At 36.8% G+C, this 23488-nt stretch overlaps 1 protein-coding gene and 1 pseudogene across 1 annotated transcript; both read left to right on the top strand.

Annotated features, from left to right (window-relative positions):
* The first annotated feature begins 253 nt into the window (after positions 1-253).
* LOC139742190 (2-acylglycerol O-acyltransferase 2-A-like) lies at positions 254-11998 on the top strand. The gene is made up of 7 exons (XM_071652769.1): positions 254-300; positions 6013-6165; positions 6614-6758; positions 7138-7333; positions 7967-8141; positions 9426-9625; positions 10272-11998. The coding sequence occupies exons 2-7, from the start codon at positions 6038-6040 to the stop codon at positions 10424-10426; spliced, it is 999 nt and encodes a 332-aa protein (XP_071508870.1). The 5' UTR covers positions 254-300; positions 6013-6037; the 3' UTR covers positions 10427-11998.
* A 6920-nt stretch (positions 11999-18918) lies between these two features.
* LOC139742180 (uncharacterized) overlaps positions 18919-23488 on the top strand; it is a 46413-nt pseudogene continuing 41843 nt past the window's right edge.

Raw genomic sequence — 23488 nt, forward strand, 5'->3', positions numbered from 1 at the left:
TGCAGTATGGAAAAAAAAAAGTATTCAATGAGGATGTTAGTTTAAAGTTTTCAGACCATGTTTTACTAAATGTTGTCTTGTTCTATCACCTCTCCATCCCAGGTTCACCACCTCAAAGCGATAAAAAGCAATAATGGATGCTACCACAGACAATACAGACAGTGCTACCGTGCAATCAGATTGCATTAGTGAAGCTCCCTCGTTAGACCAAGACACCAACAAGACAAACGGTAGCACCACTGACGGCACGACGGGTAAACAGGAGGAAGCATCGCCAGAGGTCAAGGATGACCACAAGGGGTATGAATCACAAGACTATCTCTCATTTCACACCAATGTGAAACAATGTATTATATGAGTGTTTATTTCTCTCAGGTAGACAATAGGTTGTAGTGTCACCAATGTGAAACAATAAATCCTTGTATAAATATGAGTGTTTATTCCTCTCCTAGACAATTAGTCTGTAGTGTTGGTTTACAGTTTCTGTGGAACAGTGCTAGAAACCCACATTTGGACTACCAAAACTTGAAATCTTCTCTTGAGTCGACAAGATTAAAAAATAAACGAGCATCTAATTCATGTGAAATTTGATATACAGTAGGCTACCCATGAAATCTGTGGTTAACTTTAAAAATACTCAGTTTATCTCCTCTGGACATCATGCAGACAAGTCTGTATAACTTAGTCCAATGAAAGCTTTGAACATTATTACATGAAAGAGTACATGACTATACTACTGTAAGTTCAGTATACAATCACAGAAGAAGAAAATCAATATGCTTTTTGCTAGGCTGCTTTTGTCATGTTTTGAGAGTGTATCTTTATGCTCAGAAACTTTCATCATGGCAAAATTTCCCCCAGTTTGTCAAATGTGACGTGACTTTCAAAGCAAAACGATGTTCCTAACTTGCAGTATTGATAACCTTTGTTTGAATACAGAAATATAGTGTATTTAAAAATTTGTGCACAAGAATAGGAAGCAACCAATATGCACACATGCATTCACACACTCACACACACATACCAAATTGTTGCACAGATTTTTTTTTTGTGTGTGTGTGTTTAATTGATTCATGAAAACAAATGTTGGTATGAGGAACATATTGCATCATTTTTCAGGTACTTAAGTGCCAGTACCCATGCATTAGTTCTACAGATCAGATCTACAGATTTGCAGTAAACTTTTGTATGAGTTGGTAGTTTGACTATCTTGGTGTATTGTGATACTTCAAGAAAACTCTAATTTTATTTATGGAGTGCAACAAAACAAAAATCAATGCTAATATAGATAAGTGAATGGATGAATTAATAAAGGAAAAGTAGCTTAAAATTGCTTGATATACTTCCTCTGTAAATACAGAATTATCTTATCAACACTCTTGACTTCTTTCAGTTGGTCTTTGAAATTGATATTGGCTGCAGCAGTATACATGCGACCATAAACCCATATTTCAAGTAACTGATTATTTGCTGCATTATTAATCAAAGAAGTGATCTGAGCTTTTTCAGTGGGGAATTTTCCTTGATCTAGGTATTACTTCCTATTTCTGCTGGAGATATATACTTAGAAGAAAGCGCTCATTTCACACAGGAAATCAGCTTTGAATGGCTCTTCCGTACACGTGCAAAAATGTTTGAAAACCTAGTTAAGAGTGGAGAGGTAGCAAGCAACTGTTTTAGGTACCATACTGAATTTATAAAATGTCCTTTTGACTCTAATAACTGTGCAACAATGTGCAACAGAGTAATATTTGAAATTTACATTGTAAGTGCAATATCTTTTGTTGATAAAATGGTGGTGAGAATTTAAGGGTATATTTTTATCAATTCTGTAGTCTTATAATATTCTGACATCTTTTTGTAGGATTGAAAAACACAAGAAAACTGTATTTCAGGTAAAGAAGCGGTAATTTCAGCAAGTAGCAATTTAATGATATTTTTTGTCCATGTCATTATGGGCACACACGACTCATTTCATTGCAGATCAAGTCATGTCCATGGATAACCAAGGTACATGGTAGCTTCTGAACATAGTCGTGTTTTGCATCAGAGAGGTGAGTTTCGTCTCACCTCCCTGTTTGCATACAGTGTGCAGTTGCAGATCTTATTTCTAGAGATGCAATGGTTGGATCAAGCCCGGGTGCACCCATGGGACTCATAAATATATTTACATGTAATGGGACTCTTCATTTTTCCTGCACATATTTCAGACCTAAAGGGATGGTATGGTAGTGGTTGATGTGAGGATCCAGCTTTTAAAGTTTTGTGAGATATTTAGAAACCACTCTGTGAAATTCTAAGGGGAATTAAAAGTTTATTTGATGAAAATCGGTATTGAAATGAGATATCCAAAAACAAGGTAGAAATGAAGAGGTTCTGATAAAAGTCATGGCCTGTCGCATTTTATTAGGATCGCTTTTTTGGATATCTCAGCCATTTCAAGACCAATTTTCATCAAATAAACTCTGAATTCCTCTAAGAATTACATGTTCTTTCATATTTCATACGAGGTTTCTCATTATCTCTCTCTCTCACACACACACACACACAAAGTTGGAAACCTGCAGACCCATATAAACCAAAACTGTACCATCCCTTTAAATCTTCAACTGTATGCTTAATTGGTCATGAATATTAGTTAAATACATTGTATTTCACAAGGCTGGCATGTTTTTGTACCAGAATTAGGGTGCTGTTGATTCAGAAGTTCCAATGAGAATGCATTGTTGGGTGATGTTTACATTGGATCTGAACAAATGTCCCGCAAAGATGAGGTCACAGTGCACTTTTTTGTCATGAAAGTGATGTCGCTGGTATTGTTTGAGATTTCAAGGTTTTAGTGTGTTCTGTTTTTCCTGATTAATATCAGTATCAACTATCCATTGTAATTATAACCAGTTTATCTACCAACTTGCCAGAGACATCTGATAATAGAGCGATGATGTGATAGAATAAGATTAATTGCAATCTAGCAACCCAACTATTAACTGTATATATATGTTGTAACACTTACACTGACTAGAAGGAAGTTAATCTCAATGACAAATTGTGGTTATTATGGAAGCAAGCATTGATTAAAACAAACAGACTTTTGAAAAAAAGATATTGATCAATAACAGGCATTGATATCCTTGGGACTTATGATTGACCTTTGACCCATTCCTCACCACCATTGAAAAATACAAAACAAAAACATTCCGCTGCCCCTGCTGAGAATGACAGGATGGGAGAGCGCAAACAATATCCCAGTAAAATGTCAATGACAGTCAGAATTTTCCTAAATTAGGTACAGATACTGGAAATGTCGTATTATTAGGGAAAAAAATTCTGATTTTGTTTTTTGTTTTATGTCAAGAACCCTTTGGATATTGTCCTGCTAGTGTTTGATAGGAAATGAATTGCACATATCAAAAAGCCATAAACTTTGATCCTTCTGTAGACTAGTTATAGAGGGTCCAAATTCCCACCCCATCCACTACCCTGTGGTGTTGACTTACTTAGCAGCAGAGTCAACACGTAAAGTTCACCAAGATGTAGAGCATGGTATTATCAATGAGCTATCTTATCCTTGACTGATTGTAGGCCTCCAATCTTAGTGTTTCAGTTAGGGCCTTATCCCAGCATTTTGCATGTTGAATGGATTTTGCTCGAAGGAACTGGACAATGGAGCGTAGAATAGAATAGAATCACACAAAGTTGTCCTGGAGCACGCAGGAGGACAGTGATATTGTATTAGTTGGGTTTCTTGTGGAATATTAAAGCAGTAAGAAGTAATATCAGCCATATCTTCCGATACACTTCATTGTTGGCCATCATGGTGTATGGATTTCTGGACAGGCAAGTACTATATTTTTCCTTTAATGTGGATATTTGAAGGGTATGGGTTAACTCATTCTCTTTACACACAAATGCAGAAAGCCCTGCCTGGCTTCCGCAGTTGTTGTTGATTCTGTAATTTTTTGACATCAGTAACCGATACCATGCACAAAAGAAGAGTTTGATGTCAAAATGGGCTAAGCGCTAATTTTAACATTTTGAAGTAAGTTCATCATCAGATTGCACAAAATAAAACCTTTCCAGTGATACCTCACTTTTAACATTTAAAACAGGGAATATTCTTGAAGTTATCAATAAAAGTTCCCATATATTTAGAATCATTTCACTGGGGTTTTTTTTCAGCAGCTTTGTTGGCAAATATCTCAGCAAAAATAGAGTTAACTCATTTTTTGCAATCAAATTCTTCAAATGTTGGAAACTGCAAATTTCTAAGGGCTTTTTGATAAATCCCTTAGTTTACAATCATTTCTCTGTGAACACAAGAATAGAGATGCTGGGGATAGAATAAAGGTGTTAATATGAGAGGCTTTCACATGGCCAAAGACAAGTGTCATGCATTTTGTTTTACTTCTGTGTGTCTGAAAGCAAACCAGAGTCACATTTTCCAAATTTTTCTTTTGCCAGTCATGGTCTTTATGTGTTTTTCACTCTAATATTTTTTCTCAAGTCTGTATGCTTGTTGTTGTCTTTAGAAACATTTGATTCCCAAAACATGTTTGTAGAGGAGTTTAGCTTGGTCTTGTATTCTCTTATGCAATAAACATTCTTCATACTGCAGCCTTCATTGGTGATATGGGAGAGGAATTAAACCATTATAATTTCTGTGCTTCAACAAATTTGAGTATACAGATGTACATAGCTGATATTGAAGTGCTGGCTAACTTTGCTCAGATAGCTGTGGTGGCTAACTTTGCTCAGATAGCTGATCTTCATCATTGCTTATATTATATCTGCAGCAAGTGTGTTGATTTCTTTGAGCTTCACTGTATTTATTTCATTCCCTAAACACATCAACAATATTTAATCTATATCCCTTCATATATATGCACATAAAAACAATTAAACAATAACTTTTTGATTTGTTTATTTCACTATTTTTTCTCTTTTGTCAAGCCTATCAGAGATAGTGAATTATGTTAGAATGTACATGTTTTTGAAGTCAGTCTGTGTTGTAGGGGTATGTGAACTCACTAAATACAATATTGATATCATTGAATCCTACATTTTGTTATTTTTTTTTTATTTGCATCTAAGTAGCCATATGGAACACTTTTGGTGTGTTTTACAAATTGCAAGTTTTATGATTGGATTCTTGCTCAGAGATGAAGAAAAGTGTGTGCTTTTGTTTCTCTATAGCAGTCTGTGTACACTAACGGGGGCATTTACAATGTAATGTAGTGTCCCTGATGAATGGCATTCATAAAAAGAGTAAGTAAACTGAAGATTGTTTTTGTAGCTGAAAGTCACTATATAGTATGATATCTCGACCAGTCTTCCTTATAACATTATCCTCATAATTCATGGAGTGATGATCAAAAGTAAGTCTAATGTTAGCATATCACACTTCATAATTTCAATCTTGACTACTATATCGGCTATTTTCTTGAGATTGATCTTAAAGGGACTGTACAGTACTGGTTGAGGTAGGGATTCATGTTTTGAACATTCCTAAGTGAGATAATGAAAAGCCTCTTATGAAATATGAAAGAGCATGTAATTCTAAGAAGGATTCAACGTTTATTTGATGAAAATTGGTTTTCAAATGGCTGAGATATAAATTTTAAAAAAGTGCTAATAATAAAAGGCGACATGCCACAACTTTATTAGGATCTCTTGGTTTCACCTTGTTTTTGGATATCTCAGCCATTTCAAAACCGATTTTCATCGAATAAACTTTTGATTCCCCTTAGAACTGCAGTCCCCCTTATATCTCATAGAGTGGTTTTTGAATATCTCGCAAAATGTTAAAAGCTAAATCTACACCTCGACCAGAACTGAACACACCCTTTAAGACATAGTTTCTAAGTTTCTCTGACCATTCTCTATTTCTTTTGATCTTCTTTCTATCTGTCCATCTCTTTCTCTCTATGTATTCTTTCTCCTTTCTTTGTGTCTGCCCTTCCCTCTCTCCTCCCACAAATCCTTTCACTGCCTTTGCTTGAATCTTTCCTCCAGGGCCCTGAAGCTGTTGGGGCTGGAGATGGCGCCCCTCAGCATCCCTTTCCACCGTCGCCTGGAGACCTTTGCTGTCCTCCAGTGGTGGTTCTGTTTCATGTTCCTTGGCTTCCTCTCAACCAGCATCTCCCTCTATATCTTCTTCTTCACAAGGTAAGGCAGTAACCATAGCAACCCTAAACAATGGCTACAGATTTGTTTGATTCTTCATTTGGATAATATACAAGTTCAGCTACAAAGGTAGATACTAAAGTTGCCTTTTCATATTTTAGACCATGTGGTTAAAAAATAATAATAATTCCATGCCTCTTGTGTTAGCATCTCAAACATCTTACAAGTGTAATCAGAATTGATTTTTATAAAAAGAAGGTTCTAGAAATTTTTTAAAGCTGTATTTCATACGAAATAATGATTTGTTAATTACACCAGTACAAACACACCAAGTTTGATTTCCATGAATTCTCAGTACCACAATTCGATTTATCCACTGAAATTAATGGAATCCCATTCTCTTTGCTCATATTTCATTTATATTACAAAAAAAAAAAGATGTGTCAGACTAGTTTCTTTGTTGCTGTTTTCTTTTCCCTCACCATGTAAGCTACTATTGGCTAACTCTCTTACTCGTGGCATGGATATATTATGACCGGCGCACGCCCTTCAAGGGAGGACGTCGTTCCGATTGGGTGCGACGCTGGCGTATTTGGGTGCACATGCGCAACTACTTCCCTGTCCACCTACATAAGGTACATATATTAGCTAAATAAATGGCAGTTGCTTTTGAATGCGTATCTCTTGAAATTATGGATACATTGATGACTTATAAATCCAAGGAATTTAAAGCTCTTATTACACTGTCCCCAGGATGCTAGCTCAAATTTTGGAATCATTGTTAATTCATTTCATTCAGATGGAAATGATTTATGATTGAAAGTGTAGCAACTGTGGTGCTTTCAGACTTTTGATTTATAGTTTTGTATTTCTATGTGGCTAGATTTCACAGCTCAAATAGACATACAGAGCCATATCTTACTCATTTGATCAATCGGTAATCCTGCAAAAACCTAGAAAAAGTATGTAAAAAAGGTTTTTAAAGTAACCATTGCCTTGTCAAACTTGCTATAGACGGCTGACCTGGACCCAAGCTACAACTACCTTATGGGCTTCCACCCACATGGCATCATGAGCATGGGAGCTTTTGTCAACTTTGGTACAGAGGCCACCGGATTCTCGCAGGCCCTACCAGGCATCAGGCCCTCCCTGCTGACATTGACAGGATGGTTCTTCTTCCCCCTGGCTAGGGACTATCTCATGAGTGCAGGTATTGTTTATTATTTACCACAAATATCGATCATTTCATTAAACACCAAGGCCGTCTGCATTAACTCTTTATGTGCCACGTTCACACACTCAGTCGATGGCGTGCCAAGTTCGTATATTCAGCTCAAACACACAAACATAAAGTGATCAATAAATCGCCAAATGCCACATTACAATGAAAGGTTGTCTTGTGATTTCATTCCTGTCACACGTAGCTTGCATTTTATGTGGTGATCGACTATCAAGCAGTGCTCCCTTCTGGATTTGCAAGTAAATTCTTCGTTTCTGGCACTGTTTTGTGTGCAAAAGTCAAGCCTCTACAATAATGTAGCTGCAGGTCATTTGAAAGAAAAACAATCATAGACTTGTCTTACAATTTGAATCAAAGCAATGCTTGGCATTTTCTCTACTATCTTTGCTCATTACATGTCCATGCTTACAAAAATCTATAGAAGTTACATAGATTTGAAAAACAGAATGCTTTCCCAAAGCATGGCTACATTGATGTCTCAAAATAATGTGACACACAGGGGGTTTACGCCATGGCACATAAAGAGTTAATAGAGCCTTTCATTTTGTTGTTGGTGTTAGGAATCTTGATCATTACAGTCCTCTTTGGTCTTCCATCTCATAGGTTTGTGTGACTGTGGAAAGGAGAGTTTGGATTACCTCTTGGGCCAGGCAGGCAAGGGGAACGCCGTGGTGCTGGTAGTGGGTGGGGCTGTTGAATCTCTAGAAGCTCACCCCCACGCCCATCGACTCTACCTAAATAGGAGGCGGGGATTCATTGTCAAGGCCATGGAGCATGGGTGAGTAGCAGGGATGGGGGAGGGGGAGGAGTGGTTATGGAATTTTTCTTGGTGAGCTGTTAAAGGCAAAACAAAAATCTCATACTGTAAACGTGGATATTTTCGCGTGACTAATTTTCTGCGCTCGGCGGAGTAAGAAGAGTTTCTCGCATTTTTAATTCCGCGGAATCAAGACATCAACTACTGGGACATATGGCAAGCAAAAATATTCACATATGCTTTTATTTTCGCTCTAGTTTCGGGTTGCACGAAATGTGCAAAAATTTCCACTTTTACAATTCTCCTTCAGGAACTTTTTAATTTTACTCTTTAAAATGAAGACTATATATTCAAGAAATGTGTGAAACAATGCTATAAAAGTACAGTTTAAGTTCAGTTGGGTAACAATGAAAATGTGAAATATTACCGGAAAAAGGAATGCTGAAAGTATTGCATTTTCAGAGCATACCCGATCTTGGTTTCTTCATGATGTTCTCTTTTTTATTACATTGATTACAATACATTGAGCTATATTGTGTAGCAGTATTCATTGCACGAGAGTGAATTGCATGCAGCAGCTTGTTAGCTGCATGCAGTTCAATACTACAGCTAGGACATGATTCAATCACCTATTAGTAATGTTCTACCAACCCACTTCTGAACAGGGAAGGCGCTTCGGGATTGAAAGTTGTGTACTACAATCAAAGTTATTTCACACTTTTGATCTCATGATACTCAACTCATTAACCCATTTAGGACGGGCTGATTTTGCTACAACACGCATTTCCTATAGAAGCTTGCCTGAGTATACTCGGGACTCGTCCTCAACGGGTTAAAATGAAATCAATTCATTATAACATTGACAATTGTGTCATTCTCATTTCTTTTCACCAAAGGTAGGAAAATGACAGCTTCCTGGTTACTTCATGTCATAAAACAGGAGGTTCCACCCTTCCAAATGGTCACTTTATGCCTAACTAAACGATAGTGATACTGCATTACTTAAGCAAAGCTTTTCCTCTTTCCGTAAACATCATTGGTTTTGTGATATATGTGAAATGGGCAATACTGTTGCAGGCTATTTTGTAGAATCTGAGAACAACGTTGTACAGAAAATAATGAGCAGCTCAGACAAAAACAGTTCTTATGAGGTATCAACCCTAGCAGATAGCAAAAATGTGACGCGGCCTAATGAATATTTTCCAAAAGATGTAAAAGAAGAGAGGATGTGAAAAAAAGAACAAAAAATCTGTGTAGATCAGAAATACTGACTACAGTTTCTTGTTATGGTTTAATTTCCTACAGGGCACATCTTGTTCCAGTCTATTCGTTTGGTGAGACGGACATCTACGAACAGATGGCCAATCCTGAGGGTTCGTTCCTCCGGTCAGTGCAGCAGAAACTGACCAAGTGGATTGGGTTTGCCCCGCCCGTCTACCGTGGCCGTGGCATCTTCAATTACAACCTAGGCTTGCTTCCGTACCGCAAACCCATCCACACTGTCAGTGAGTATTGCTGTGGGGCTTTTTATCATGATTGTGACTCTTTATCAAGATTATGACTGAGGAATCTTTCAGTTTCCTCTCATTTGTAGCCAGAGGTATCACCTAAATGCCTCTTTTCATCTCTTTTTTTTTTCTTTTTGCTTTCCTTTCATGATAGTACTGAAAGGAAACAGTAAGTGTTGCTATTGTGGCAAAAAAAAATGTATGAACTCTAACAACTAAACACGAATTGTTTTGAAATCAACACATATAAAGCAAACAGAGAAAAAAAAAAGATGCTTATGTGCTTACGTTCCCATGTTCAGTGTTAAGTTTTACATACAGTGTATACCATCTTTCCCTCAAGACAAACTTGATTTGCACATGATATGCACATTTGCACTTGATTTGCACATAAATGATCACTTATTGTTTGAAGTGTTATGAAATGTGCCATGAGAAATGTATGTTAATTCCTCAGAATGGGAGCACTTTGGCATAGTGGATAAGACTCCCAGCTCCCAATCTAACATGTGCATTTCTATTCATAACTTCGTCTCATCTTACTTAGGTATATAATTGTACCTTGAATGCACTCTTCAACAGGAGGTTTGTTGTTGTTGGTAGCATCATCATTTAAAACAAAAAATAAAAATGCATCTTTCAGTTGGCAAGCCCATCCCAGTGGAAAAGAACCCCAACCCGACATCAGACGAAATCAAGGAACTCCACCAGAAGTACAAGGACGCCCTCATTCAACTGTTTGAGGACAACAAGCTCAAGTATGGCGTTGAGGCAGATCGGAGACTCTCCATCATCTAAACACTGCCAAGAATGACTGTCAATCTTAAATCTGAAGTCTTAGAGTGAAAATTCTATACATTCCAATGCAAATTAAATGACGACACCTATAACTACGCATCTTGCTGTATAGAGTTTTCTTGTTTTTGTCTCTCTTTTTTTTAAAACTTCACAATGCCTTGTCATTATGCTTGTTCATCATTCGCTGTGAAATGTTTCTATATCTGTGAAAAATGTAACAAAATGTTGCAATACCTGTGAACAATGTAATCTCATGAATAGCCACTGACAGACAAACACCCTTTTCAGATATATTTTGTGGTCAAATTATCAAAATTTGGCCTTACTTTGCAAAGTCTGTCTTTGATGATCAGCCATTCACATAATACTTTTCGCTCAGTGCCTTGCTTGTGATCAATTAATTCACATACCATCTTGTGCCTGTCGGTTTAGTAGGGAAAGTGATGTCAACGTGACACACAATCTTTTGAAGGAGTAGAACATATTTGCAGGATATCAGGAGAATCAGGCAAGTCTTAACGTTGTAATAAAGCTTTTTGTGTACCACAGTCGGTCACATATTGTAGCCTAAATCAAGCCTCTGTAGTATTAAGGGGGAAAGAAACAGGTATTTTCTCGTGTCATGCCAAGAAGTTTAGTCCCTTAAGTGCAAAAACTTGCTGGCCATCTTCTGATCTGCCATTTTCTGAGACAGTTTCCTTTTGGTGAATGGTAATCCATGCTTCCTTAGAGCAGGAATGACTTCTTTGAAGTAAGAATAGCTTTTCTATAGTAAGATGTACCTGTTCAAGTTGCTTCGTGTGTTTGTGTGTGTGTTTATGTGTTTGTGTGTATTTGCTTGTTTTTTTTCCAATAGATGGATGTTACTGCCAGTAAAGGAATCATTTATCTGTTGATAACCTTTCATTCCCCTTGCCCAAAAGGACTGAAATTGGACATAGATTTGTACAATGCAAGAAATCAAGTGTAATCTACCACGTGTACTTGTAGAGATAGCAAAGACTTTGCAGTGCTTTGTATGTAAAGTGATGATATTAGAAACAGGTTTACATAATTGTATGACAGATATGGAAAGTTGAATGAAAGACTAAGATGTAACATGGTCCTAGCAATTACAAAGATTATCAGTGCCATACAGTTGTTGAGGTGCTACAAACATATATGTACATTTTATACGATGTATAGTAAAAATGAGGTAAATTTTATATTCGCCAACTGAGCCTTTTCATGTTTGAATCAGGTCGTTCTGTGTTATATAGATAGTAATTTGAATAATCTTGAGTAGCTGTGTGATACGGTATGTTTAGGTTCACTAATGAGTAGCAGTATTTTTATCTTTCTTCATCGGAGTGAGTGGAGTTTTGTGTTTGGGGTAGTAAGATAATTCATGTTTACATTCCATGTCATTTTAAATGTGACTCTAATGTCTGACACACTTTGGTTTATTCAAAACCAAAGCTCCTTGAAAAGTGCCCCACTGCGCCTGATTCAATGCAGATGGCAGTCGTATGTTTGGCATTTTACATCAAAACACGAGTGAAAGTACGCAAACATAAATAGACACCATTACATACTGACCATAAAATGTAGCATGTGAACACACATAGGCACAGAATTATTTATGCACATTAGTATACACCCAAACACACATCCACAGTCATGTAGACTTGCCACATACATGCAAGCATGCGCAAAACTGCTCACAGTGGACACACTGTTTTGTTGTTTGCTGCCATAATAATTAAAATGATTGCAATCATCTCAGTGGAATGGCCCCAGAAATCAACTAGGAAAGCACTCTGAGAGTGCCGACCTCTGCCAAACAGCTACTTTCCACCGATGATCTTGCTCTTCCATAGAGATCAGTGACTTCCACCCATACATATGCATGCTGAAAAATCATCCAATTTCCAAATATAGAAGCCTTTTTTACGTCATAAACCCTCAACTGCGCGATGCGCCTCGCCCTAGCAGAAACTAGAGCACGACTTTAGTGCGGGTATGAAAACCTCAAAAATGCGTAGTTTGAACTCCCAAGTTCATTGACCCTACCTGCCAAAATATCGAAAATCCTTCATAAAATCCATAAAAATTTCCGGATCACTACCAAAATTTAATCATCTGTTCCTTGTGTCGTTCTCAACCTTTTCTGCAAGTTTCGTCCAAATCCGTGCACAACTTTTTTGAGTTATTTTTGCACACGGACAAACAAACAAACTAACTAACTAACAAACCAACGGTAACAAAAATATAGCCTCCTCCCTTGGCGGAGGTAATTATGTCCAAGTCAGGATGGAACTCATTAACCCTCTGCCTGCCAACATTAATTAACATGTGCATAGGCAGAATTTGAGTGCATTTGACTTATTGGCAGAAGAGCACTTCTCTTTAAATGACAAATATCTTTGGAGAACCAATGATTAACAAAACTATTCAGGTAGTGCATGTTGTAGTACCATTGTTGATAGCTTTGAAGATACAGTATTACACTAACATTTGTATAAGATGTGGTATGGGAAATGATGTCAACCATATTTTGTATTGGGATCAAGTCAGGGTATTTGTATATGTGAGAGTTTTTTAGGTGTAAATCTATGTAAAACACAAAGGTTAGTTATAAAAACAAAACAAAAAATACCAGTCTTGTTTGGAGAATGTTTTGAGATTTGAGCTCATTTAGTTGATAGAATAGTCCAAGTTTTATGTTGATGGTTGTGTATATGGTTAATGAAGGGGAATTAGTGGTTTCTGAATGTTGTGGTTGAAATAGAATGCTAATAAAGTAGAATGGGACAGGCATTTCAAAATCACTTATAGATTAGTCATCTTCAAGAGTATGTTAAGCTGAAATATGCAAAGATTATTGAATGTTCAGAATTATAATGTACATAATATTGAATTTTATTTTTGACAAATTTGATATGTATGGAGTCAAACATGCATTCATGGTCTGTGGAGAAATGAAAGAGCGCCCTCATGAGATGTGAGCAGTACAATCAACTTCCAGTGAGTTGCAGGTAATAGAGAGTTTGTGATTAAGTATGTTTGAAATAAAAGACACAATACAAGTTATTTTGCAGTGGACTCAATTTGTTCATGTGTTCATATAAATTGTACCATCTTCATCACTTACATTTGTATACCCATAGGGGGAAAAAAAATCAGATCACACACTTATTAACATCAATATTGGTACATGTATGATTAGATTTTATACTGTCCACTGCAGGGATTTTTTTTTCCACTGGATAACCAAATCACATCACAATCAAATTTACATGTGATATGTCATTGTGATAAGTGATGATTAAATAGATTTTAATAAATCAAAAGCAAACAGTTATATTTCATGGGTCAAATGCCAAAAATATACAAAGTGCAACACATGTACATGTATTTTCAGTTGCAAGAGTTGGGTCAAAACAATTCCTGCCTGATATACTACAGGTAGTAGTGTGAAGTACATATTCTTCTTTCTTCCCTCCCCACTTGTCCCTCTCTCTCCCTTTCTTTCTCTCGCTCTTTATATATGAATATATAGATAAACAAATAAGTATATATATATATATATATATATATATATATATATAAACAAATAAGTAGATATATATATACAATTCTAAACATGTTGAGAATTCACGTATTGGCTCCACGAAGAAATTAAGAAAAAAACTGGTAATGCATTTTTGGCCAATAAAGGATGAGTTTATTCCACTCAAATTTTCAGCGGCCTCCGCCTTCTTCATTTTATTGGCCAAAAATGCATAACCAGTTTATTTCTACATGTATACAATTCTATATATACATAATTATGTAGATATATGTAAATTTAAAAAAAGCCCTGCAATTCCAATTCCAGTTTAATCACATTTTCTCTTTAAACCACATCATTTCATTCAAATGTGAAATCATTTATGGTGTCATATCTACTTAAAGAATTAATGTTGGTATAAGAGAAATATGATCTATCACACTTAAGTTGCAGAACTTGTTTTAGGGGTATTAAGGGGTATTATATATATCATGGCCGGCGCAGCCGTGGGGGCCGTGGGGGCTCGGGCCCCCACACTTTTTGTGCACCACACAAAGGAATACATAAGGTGTCATCACTAAATTAGGGCCCCCACACTTTTTTTAACCCGGAAGTACGTAAGTGGCACTAAAATAGAAATAGATAGGGATCTTGAAGTATGGCGGCGGTAAGGTTATGTTTTTTCTCTGAAGACCTTTTTTTTTTTTTGCTTGTCAGCTGAAGAAACCCGGAAGTGGACGGGTAGAGATGAGCTGAGGACCTTTTATTTTATTATTATTTTTTTTTTTGCTTGTCAGCTGAAGAAACCCGGAAGTGGACGGGTAGAGATGAGCTGAGGACCTTTTTTTTTTTGCTTGTCAGCTGAAGAAACCCGGAAGTGGACGGGGAGAAGAGATGAGCCTTTTTTTTTTTTTTTTTTGCTTGTTAGCTCATGAAACCCGGAAGTGGGCCCCCACACTTTTGAAAACACTGGCCGGCCCTGTATATTTAAATTTAATTATTGCATATTTGCCAGTAAGTTAGTTTAATTGCTTATTTATGAATTTATCAACTTACATAATGTTGATTTGCATTCATATCATGGGTGATGGCCATGATATTTGACCTGTACTCGAAGTGATAACTATAATAAAGGTAATAATTCATTAGAAGTGGATGATAAATTAGCAACAAAAATAACTTACTGGCGGAAATGCATTATGTGTTTCAACCATTAATTCATGTATACAATGTATGTATGAATTATATATATATATATATATATATATATATATATATATATATATATACATATATTTAATCATAGAGATATCCATTTTGAACTTAATTGTATAAATTATCAATAGAATGTAACGTGATTTTGACAAAATGAAAAAGAAAAGATTGAAACTCTACCATCTATATGCGGTACAGCATAACTTTACATGCAATTGGTTTGAGAACAAGAACATGATTATTGCAACAGAAGCTCAGCAGAGGACGGAATTGAAATTGAATTGAAAAACGGAAGGATGTGTTTAAACAGACAAAAAGAACACATCTGTTTCTTTGACTTAATTCTTCCACTTATTCTGGGTCAAGGTAAGACCACATGCCACTCAAAATGTCCAGGATGTGGGCATGTTTCTGACGTGTATACGCAACATTGTTTCACCCAAAATTGATGGGTGAACGTATATTAAGCCGTCCAAGACCTGTTTAACAAAGGAAGGATTACCAGATTAACGCTATTCTTTATAGGTTTGTGCATCTGGCCGTTACAATTGACTTGGTTCAGGACTCATAGTTAAGTGATTAGTGCGTAAGATTCTCCTCTTACGAGAGTGACACTGTACGAATCCTGTCTCTTTTCATTTTTAACAGAACGCTCCTTAACGTCGCCTCATCAATCCCGTGAATCGGTTCCATTGAAATTATTCACGAGTTCATCCCCCTTATAATAATGTCCTGTAATACCTGTCGTGGGTTCGACAGCGTCGCTGACGCTAACTTTCAGTACAATATTCGTCTTTTCGAATCAACATACAGCGTGCTTTCTTATACTTTTGAAAAATTTTCTAGGCATATTTGAGAAGTTCCGGGTATGAGTCAGGGTTTAGTTTCTTATTGTCACAACGAGGTCACGATATGAACAATTAAATGCTTATAAAAAGCAACGGGTTGACTATTTCAGTCCCAGGCTCCTATGCAGCCACGATGATCAACTGCATGCCGTGGCTATATAATTGAGCAAATTATCTTGGACATTTGCTGTGGCATATGTGACGTCACAAGCATTTGTTGTTGTTGTTGTGTTTAAGAGGTGCGTTATTTACATGTGAATAGTTTCTTCTTCTTTTTGTTTGGGTATATTATGCAATGTACTTACTTAACAAAGAACAATAACTCGGAAACTAAATCTAAAAAGTCTGCCATATCTCTCAGTATTTTTCAAGATCACCGTGCAGTCACTTTATACCACCAAGTATAGGAAGTTTATGCTTGAAATCATAGTCATTGGGGTCAAAAAGGGGGAGAAGGCCTAGATACCCGTGTCATCTACACTTCCATGGATTTAATGAAAGATGGACGCACGCATGTATCAGCTTGCGTGTTCCCTTCCAAGAAAAAATCTAAAGCCTTGCACCTGTGCACGTATATACACAATATATTTTATATAGATTTCCCGTTTACTTGTACTATAGATGTATGTAAAATAGATAATGAATTTTAATATGCTATTATTATGACTTAACAGTAAAGAGAACAGTGATTGTGTCTTACCATACGTCCAGTTAAATAGACACATGAGCGATACGCATTTTAATTATGTGATTATGCAGTCCGACTTCGGACCTCGATTATCAGGCCATCTCTTCGCTTGTATATCATCCGAACGTGTTCACACAATGATGACGAGGGATAAAAAAGTAATTTTAAACTCAATTAAAACTCCTACAAAACTCACACTATAATTTACTTATAAACAATATTCCCAGCAGAAACATCTTATTAATAATTTGAAACTGAAATTTTTCAATTTCCGTAAAATGAAAAAAGTGGACTGTTTAATAACATAATAACACCACTGTTGCGATGTACACTATACCTCCCTATGTAGCTACCACTGGAACTTCAGCAATCAAACATAAATATGGACATGAACATTGTTTCTCCCATCATTCCTGGCTATAAATCGCTTTATCTGGACGGGCGACTGTCCTGCATGCATGCCATGGCCGGGACTGGACTGTACACTTGAATTGAAGTCTATAATAGAATTTGACACGATCTTTGCTAAAACGCAGCAGCGGGATACAGTCATATCACTGGAGCTTATACTCTTCTTTGTACTTTCTCCTCGAGACTGTCAATTTGCATTTTCCAACGGTGGACAAAGCTCAAAGCTAAATGAATAAGTTTTATACTTTTTTCCCTCGTTTTACTGATAAGTTTGGTAACTTTGAGTTATCACTTTTTTTCCCGAGGGAACTGCAAATTAGAAGTTCTCCTTTTCAGCAGTCCCTTCTATTCCAACCATATTTTCTGTACTTGTCTTGAAATTTCCAAATTTTTACTGTTCATTTGTTTTTCATTTCATTGTTGCATCATTAGTATGTGCATTCAAATGTTGTAATCATAAACCCCTACATGTGCTGGAAATGAAATAAAACGGAACGAAACGAAAAGTCAGCTCTTGTGCAGACCGGAGTACTTATACACTAATCTTCCGAGGAAGAGATCTTCCGAGGAAGAGAGTTCAACAAAAGCTGAAAACGTATCAAGCTGACACTCAATTCTTTTCTAAGGGGGAAAATAATGACTATAAGGTTCTGTTATTCAGAGGCGAACATTATACACAGTAAAGGGATTCTGTCATATAATTCTTTACTGAAACCAAGAGATTACTCCTTTAAATTGAAAGGGAAAGCTCATCATTCTATCTCAGCAAACAGTTAAAGTGTCTGACTGATACTAGTATGTGATTACCGTTGTCTCAGTTACTCTAGTAATTACGATGCGGTTCACAACTCGCACATTTTAGGCTTTGATGTAGACTTGTTTGTGAGTCCGAAAGGTATTGATACGGATTAGATAAAATGGTAATCGGATCTAGATTTACCAATTTTAAAAACAATGATGGAAAGCGACATTTTTTTGTTGTTGTTGCAGGCAATACACAAACGCAATCGATAGTGAGTGACTATCAGTCGTATTTTATCGTGCAGTTCTATATTCACTCTTTACTGCTTTTTATACCTTTTGTGTCTTCACTATCCATTGTTTTCAAGAGGGGGGTCTTTTAATGAATAAAGAAATTTAAATTTGTCTTTGAAGGTATAAGTGAATTACGTAAGGTGAATTGCAGTTTCTAATATTCTGAGTTATTCGCAACAGAAAAAAAAGCAATAAGAATCCCTTGCTGAAAAATAATAGTCGAAAACCCGAAAAGTCGAACCCGTTTGTGAATCAGATGAATGATACGTCTCGTTTTAAGACTACGAAGGAACCAGCTGTGGTTTGGTGAACAACAAGATGGGTGCACGCTGGGTCACTAAAATTTACTCTGTGGTATGCGGAAGTTACGCACACCTTGCGTTGGTGAATGTTTCCGGGAATGCGTGGTTGACGGGCAAGCTAAAGTTGGAGTTCTTGTGCTCTGTTACATTCTTTCAAGCAGAAATATCCGAAATGTAGCGGCTAACTCGAATATTTATGGTATCTTCAAGTGAGGAAAGAAACTTTTGTCGGTGATATGATCGCTTGTGTTGATGGATAACAAGAGTGAAGAGCCACAAGGAGTTGGAAAAGGGAGACGAAGTTTAGAGCTGCGAATGTACCATCGCCTTCATACGGGGGAGATGAGGGGTTGTCACCACATCTCGTTGCGGTAAACTACAGGGGACCATACCGCTCCAATCACCGCTGAATTCATGGCTCGTTCACGCATGTATTGACTATTTAATAGCTATAGTATTGGATGTATACGGTGTGATCTGTGTTTTCGTTGACGCAGAGATCCCGCTTCTATCTAATTATCAGTGCGATACACAATTTTCGCAAGATCGCGGACAACATTTCAGTTTAGAGCAAGCATATTCTGCTAAAGTAACCCGAACTGATTTCAGGAAAAAAAAAAAATCAAAGTTTTATCTAAAGTTCCATTCTGATCTTGATCGAATTTGCACTGGCCTGGCCTGGCGTGGTGTACTTTTGGTTTGTTCTCAACTTGACTGGCGGATAGATTTTTTTTTTTTTTTTTTTTTTTTTGAAGCTGGCGAAGTGAGCTTGAGATGAATATCGTCAACATGGAAGGAATTAAAAGGAAAGGAAAACTTTTAATGGGAAGTTCCGACCTGAGCTTTGTGATATATGAACAGAAATGTCTCCATGAAGCACAAGCTAAAGTATTGCCTTGCCATAGTAAAGGTGAGTTGCAGAATGTTAAACTTTATTTTTCTGTCCTGTGAATCTGTGATGATGGTTTTATACGTTTATTTTATCAATGGTGACATGTCTGTGTGGTGGTGACATGTAAACAAAGAATGGCAAGTAACTTTCATAATTCTCTCATGATAATTCTAGATCTCATTTCATGTTATAATTGGGTGTCTGCTATACACTCTTTTTGGGCATTCCTTTTAGCAGTTTGTCAATTGATCAGTGTATTGACTTACTAAGCTCATTTTCATCAATGAAAATAACTTTTCATACATTATTGCATGCATCATATTCCAGAGTACATTGTCTGCTCTATTCTGCACAATTTGTACAAATTTGATGCATATAGCCCAGGCTCTATAGCATGGCAATGCTAAGAATTTCAGTGGCTCTGATATTCCATTTGTGAAGCTGCTCTTCCGTAGAGTTTGGATAAAATAAAGAGACTGGAGAAGAGGTTTGTGATTGTACCAATTTTATGCTGTATTTCTGAGGAAATACTGAAATCCTGCTTGGAACTTGGTGATAATCCTGTACCTACATTGTAACATTTAACAACTACTGGTATGAACTGCAAGTCCCAAGTACAGTATACTTGGTCAAGTGTCTTTGAGCAAATTCAGCCCATCCTCATCTCCTTGTTATTAGCACCCCTGGACTGATAAATTAGTATTGGTATGTGCACAAGATGGTTATATATCTAGTACTATTTTTATGAAATTTTCATATTATGTGCAAATGTGTGCATAATATTGTACGTCAGGTTAGTATCAAATTGAGAAATTGGCTAATGCATGTTTCTGCTGTGCTGTTTCTGTTTCTGTGCTGTGTTAAGACTCTTGATAAATGGATTTATAAGTAGAGACAAAGGAAAAGGAAAACTTGTGAAATGGAAGTTTTTTTTTTTTTTGGGGGGGGGGGGGGGCGGGGGGGGGGGGGGGAGGCAGGATGGCGAAAGAGTACAAATGTGTGGGAATGAAAGGAGGAGAATCAGTCAACAGGAGGTGCGTTGACGTTTTGTGACAGCACTTGGCTCTCCAGAATTTTTGATGGAAAATTTAGTTTAGTCGTCATCCTACATCTCTGTTTCTTGCATGATTTTGCCTTTGATTACCTAAGATATTTATGAACTGCTAATACATCTCATTCTATCAATGAAAGTTTCTTGCAATAGCCAGCTGAATGTGCACCATACCTTAACGAATCATCTCTAATTTGTTTCAGTGAGAATAAAGATTATTCATGACCAGCATACAACTGTCTCTTTTAAACAATAAAAAGAAAGTAAGAAAAAAAGAAAGAAAGAAAGAAAGAAAGAAAGAAAGAAAAGGGCATAAAATGTTTTTGGTGAATGCAGAGACTCCAACTCTCCCGTTTTCGACGGGAGATCTCCCGCCGAAAGCCCATTTTTGCAAAATCTCCTGTTCTCCCGTTTGAGATTTGATTTCTCCCGCCCTGGCTCTGTGTCTCCCGGTGGAAAGGATTTCTTACTTATTGCTATCGTATGTTGAAAAAATAAGCCTTAGATAGCACAAGAGAACATCTAGAACCCTAGGAACTTCGCGCTTCGCACACATCAACTTGGAGTCTCCCGTTTGCTAGGGGTTTCGGGCGGGAGAATCTCCAGATCAGAAGGTGCTTGGGGTTGGAGTCTCTGTGAATGCTTTGCTTTGCCTTTCCTGGCACTTTACAAGCTGGTTTCACTCTGTTATCTGCTGGACTATCAAAGGCCAATTAAAGGACAAGTCCACCTTCATATATACACGTTGTACATAAGGATTGAGAGAATGCAGCAATATTAGTAGAACACATCAGTGAAAGTTTGAGGAAAATTGGACAATCCGTTCAAAAGTTACGAATATTTTAAGTATCTGCGCAGTCACTGCTGGAAGAGAAGACTACTACAGTGTATGATGTCACATGCGTACAACTATAAGGAAAATAAAAAGAGAATTTCACAAAACTTTACTTTTTGAATAAAGTGCACAGTTCTTCAACTTGCTACTGACGTATGTTAAGGGTAATATTATTCCCCCTGCCTTCTGAAAGAGAGAAGTCGAGTGTTCTTTTGTTATGCGAGAAAAATGGAAAAATGTTGAATTTTCTTTATTCTTTCTTTATATCGTTGTACTCATGTGACATCACAAGCTATACGACGTAGTCTTTTCATCCAGCTGTGACTGAGCAGAAACTTCAAAAATTCATAACTTTTTAACGGATTGTCCGATTTTGCTCAAACTCTCACTGATGTGTTCTACTAATATTGCTGCATTCACTCGACCCACATGTCTGTGAAGGTGAACTTGTCCTTTAAGGTCTGTTTACCTAAATAATATGTGGAGTGAGTGAATACAGCAATTGATATAATTAGTAGAACGCATCAGTAAATGTTTGGGGAAAATTGAACCGTCCATTCAAAAGTTACAGGTGTATGAATTTTTCCCAGTTTCTGTGCAGCCACTGCTGGATAAGAAGACAACTGCAGTTTGTAGATCCTGTAAAATGATAAAAGAAAATCAACCTAAAGAGAATTGACATGATACAATTAGTGGGTTTTTTTCCATTAAAATGAAAGAGCGCTTGACTTAGCCTCTTTCAGAAATCAGGGGGAACAATATTACCCTTAGTACAATGTACAGCTTGTATGTGTTATTAACAAGTTGAAGGGAATTTTTTCATGAGAAATTAAATGTTATGTATGTTACACGTGTATCTCCTTATATTTTATTCTTCTACTCTGTGATACACTATACGTGACAACACAAGCTATATTAGTCCTCTCATCCGTCAATGGCTGCACAGAAACTTCAAAGATCCATATGTAACTTTTGAATGGATCGTCAGATTTTTATCAAACTTTTGCTGAATGTGCTTTGCAAATACTAATATTGCTGCATTCACTCAATCCACACATAATTGGTTGAACTTGTCCTTTAATGTATTTCCAATTTGAATGTAGCTGAAGAAATTGTGTGCAGTGCCCAGCCAGGGGGTGAAGCAAAAATACATGTACCGTACTGTGGGTCAGTGTATGGCATTGTTATCGTCCAGACTCAAGAGAATCAATATCAGAGGAAGTTTTGTAAAGTACATACAGTGTATTACAGAATGCTCGATTTGAATGTGGCAGTTATTGCTGTCCATGTTCACAGAAGCTAATTTATAGATGAGCTACTGTAGCTGTAGGTATGTGTACATGTTTATTGGCAAAAAGCAAAACAAGAAATGATCTATGACCTCTAAACCCTCATTCCTCTTTTTCCACAATACAATATCCACAGTGATGTGACAGAAATCATGATAGATTGTAGTACGATTTGTTGCACTTTCTCTTGAAGTAAGACAAACTTTGTTCAATAAAGACCCAGTAGTATGGGGATACCATAGAGTGGGAAGGCTGACCCAGCTCAGATTATTTGAGAATCACCATGTAACAAATTGTGTACAGCTTGATCACTGATCTCTATCCTGTAAGTACACACACACACAGCCAAAGAATATCAACTGTTATAAACAGAGTTTACCATTACAAGGTACCAATGAGCTGAGAATACACTTCAATGCACACAAATATTCACTTGTCCTTGCTGTTTTAGGTTTTTAATGTACTAGTATGGGTACCCTGATGGGCAACGAATGAATTTGGCCACTCATGATTCCCCTTCTCCTGTGTTTTTAATGTCACTTTAGATTCTTCTCTGAAGTACATGTGTACAAATAGCTTGCTTTCTGCTGTTTTGACAGTTTCCTAAGTAACAAACTGTATGACGGTGTTCAAATAAAAAGATACTGTTAAGTATTAATACTCATATCTTCTTCATACATTTAGATGATTTAATTACTATCAACAGACACAATGATTGAAAACATGTGCTCATTTGAAGCATGTACCAGTAATTGCTGTATGATACCAGATCTATCTCTAAACTGACTCACAACATTACAGACACAATGATTGAAAACAAGTGCTTAGTTGAAACACGTAATTGCTGTATGATGCCAATATCTATAGATCTCTCTAAACTGTCTCGCAACATTAATGTAACTACCATACCTATCCATCTACTGTCAATTACAGTAGTTGTTGAACTATACTTTTTGGTGACAAC

The sequence above is a fragment of the Diadema antillarum genome, unplaced genomic scaffold (assembly GCF_040938485.1).
Source record: "Diadema antillarum isolate AM-2024a unplaced genomic scaffold, OU_Dant_1.0 seq00000984_RagTag, whole genome shotgun sequence".
Classification (NCBI taxonomy): domain Eukaryota; kingdom Metazoa; phylum Echinodermata; class Echinoidea; order Diadematoida; family Diadematidae; genus Diadema; species Diadema antillarum.

What these genes read in the sequence shown, in the direction of transcription:
- LOC139742190 (XM_071652769.1), top strand. Translation starts at nt 6,038, where the DNA reads ATGGCGCCCCTCAGCATCCCTTTCCACCGTCGCCTGGAGACCTTTGCT. An exon ending in TCCCTGTCCACCTACATAAG is followed by an intron (nt 6,759 to 7,137) that starts GTACATATATTA and finishes AACTTGCTATAG; the next exon opens with ACGGCTGACCTGGACCCAAG. An exon ending in GGACTATCTCATGAGTGCAG is followed by an intron (nt 7,334 to 7,966) that starts GTATTGTTTATT and finishes TCCATCTCATAG; the next exon opens with GTTTGTGTGACTGTGGAAAG.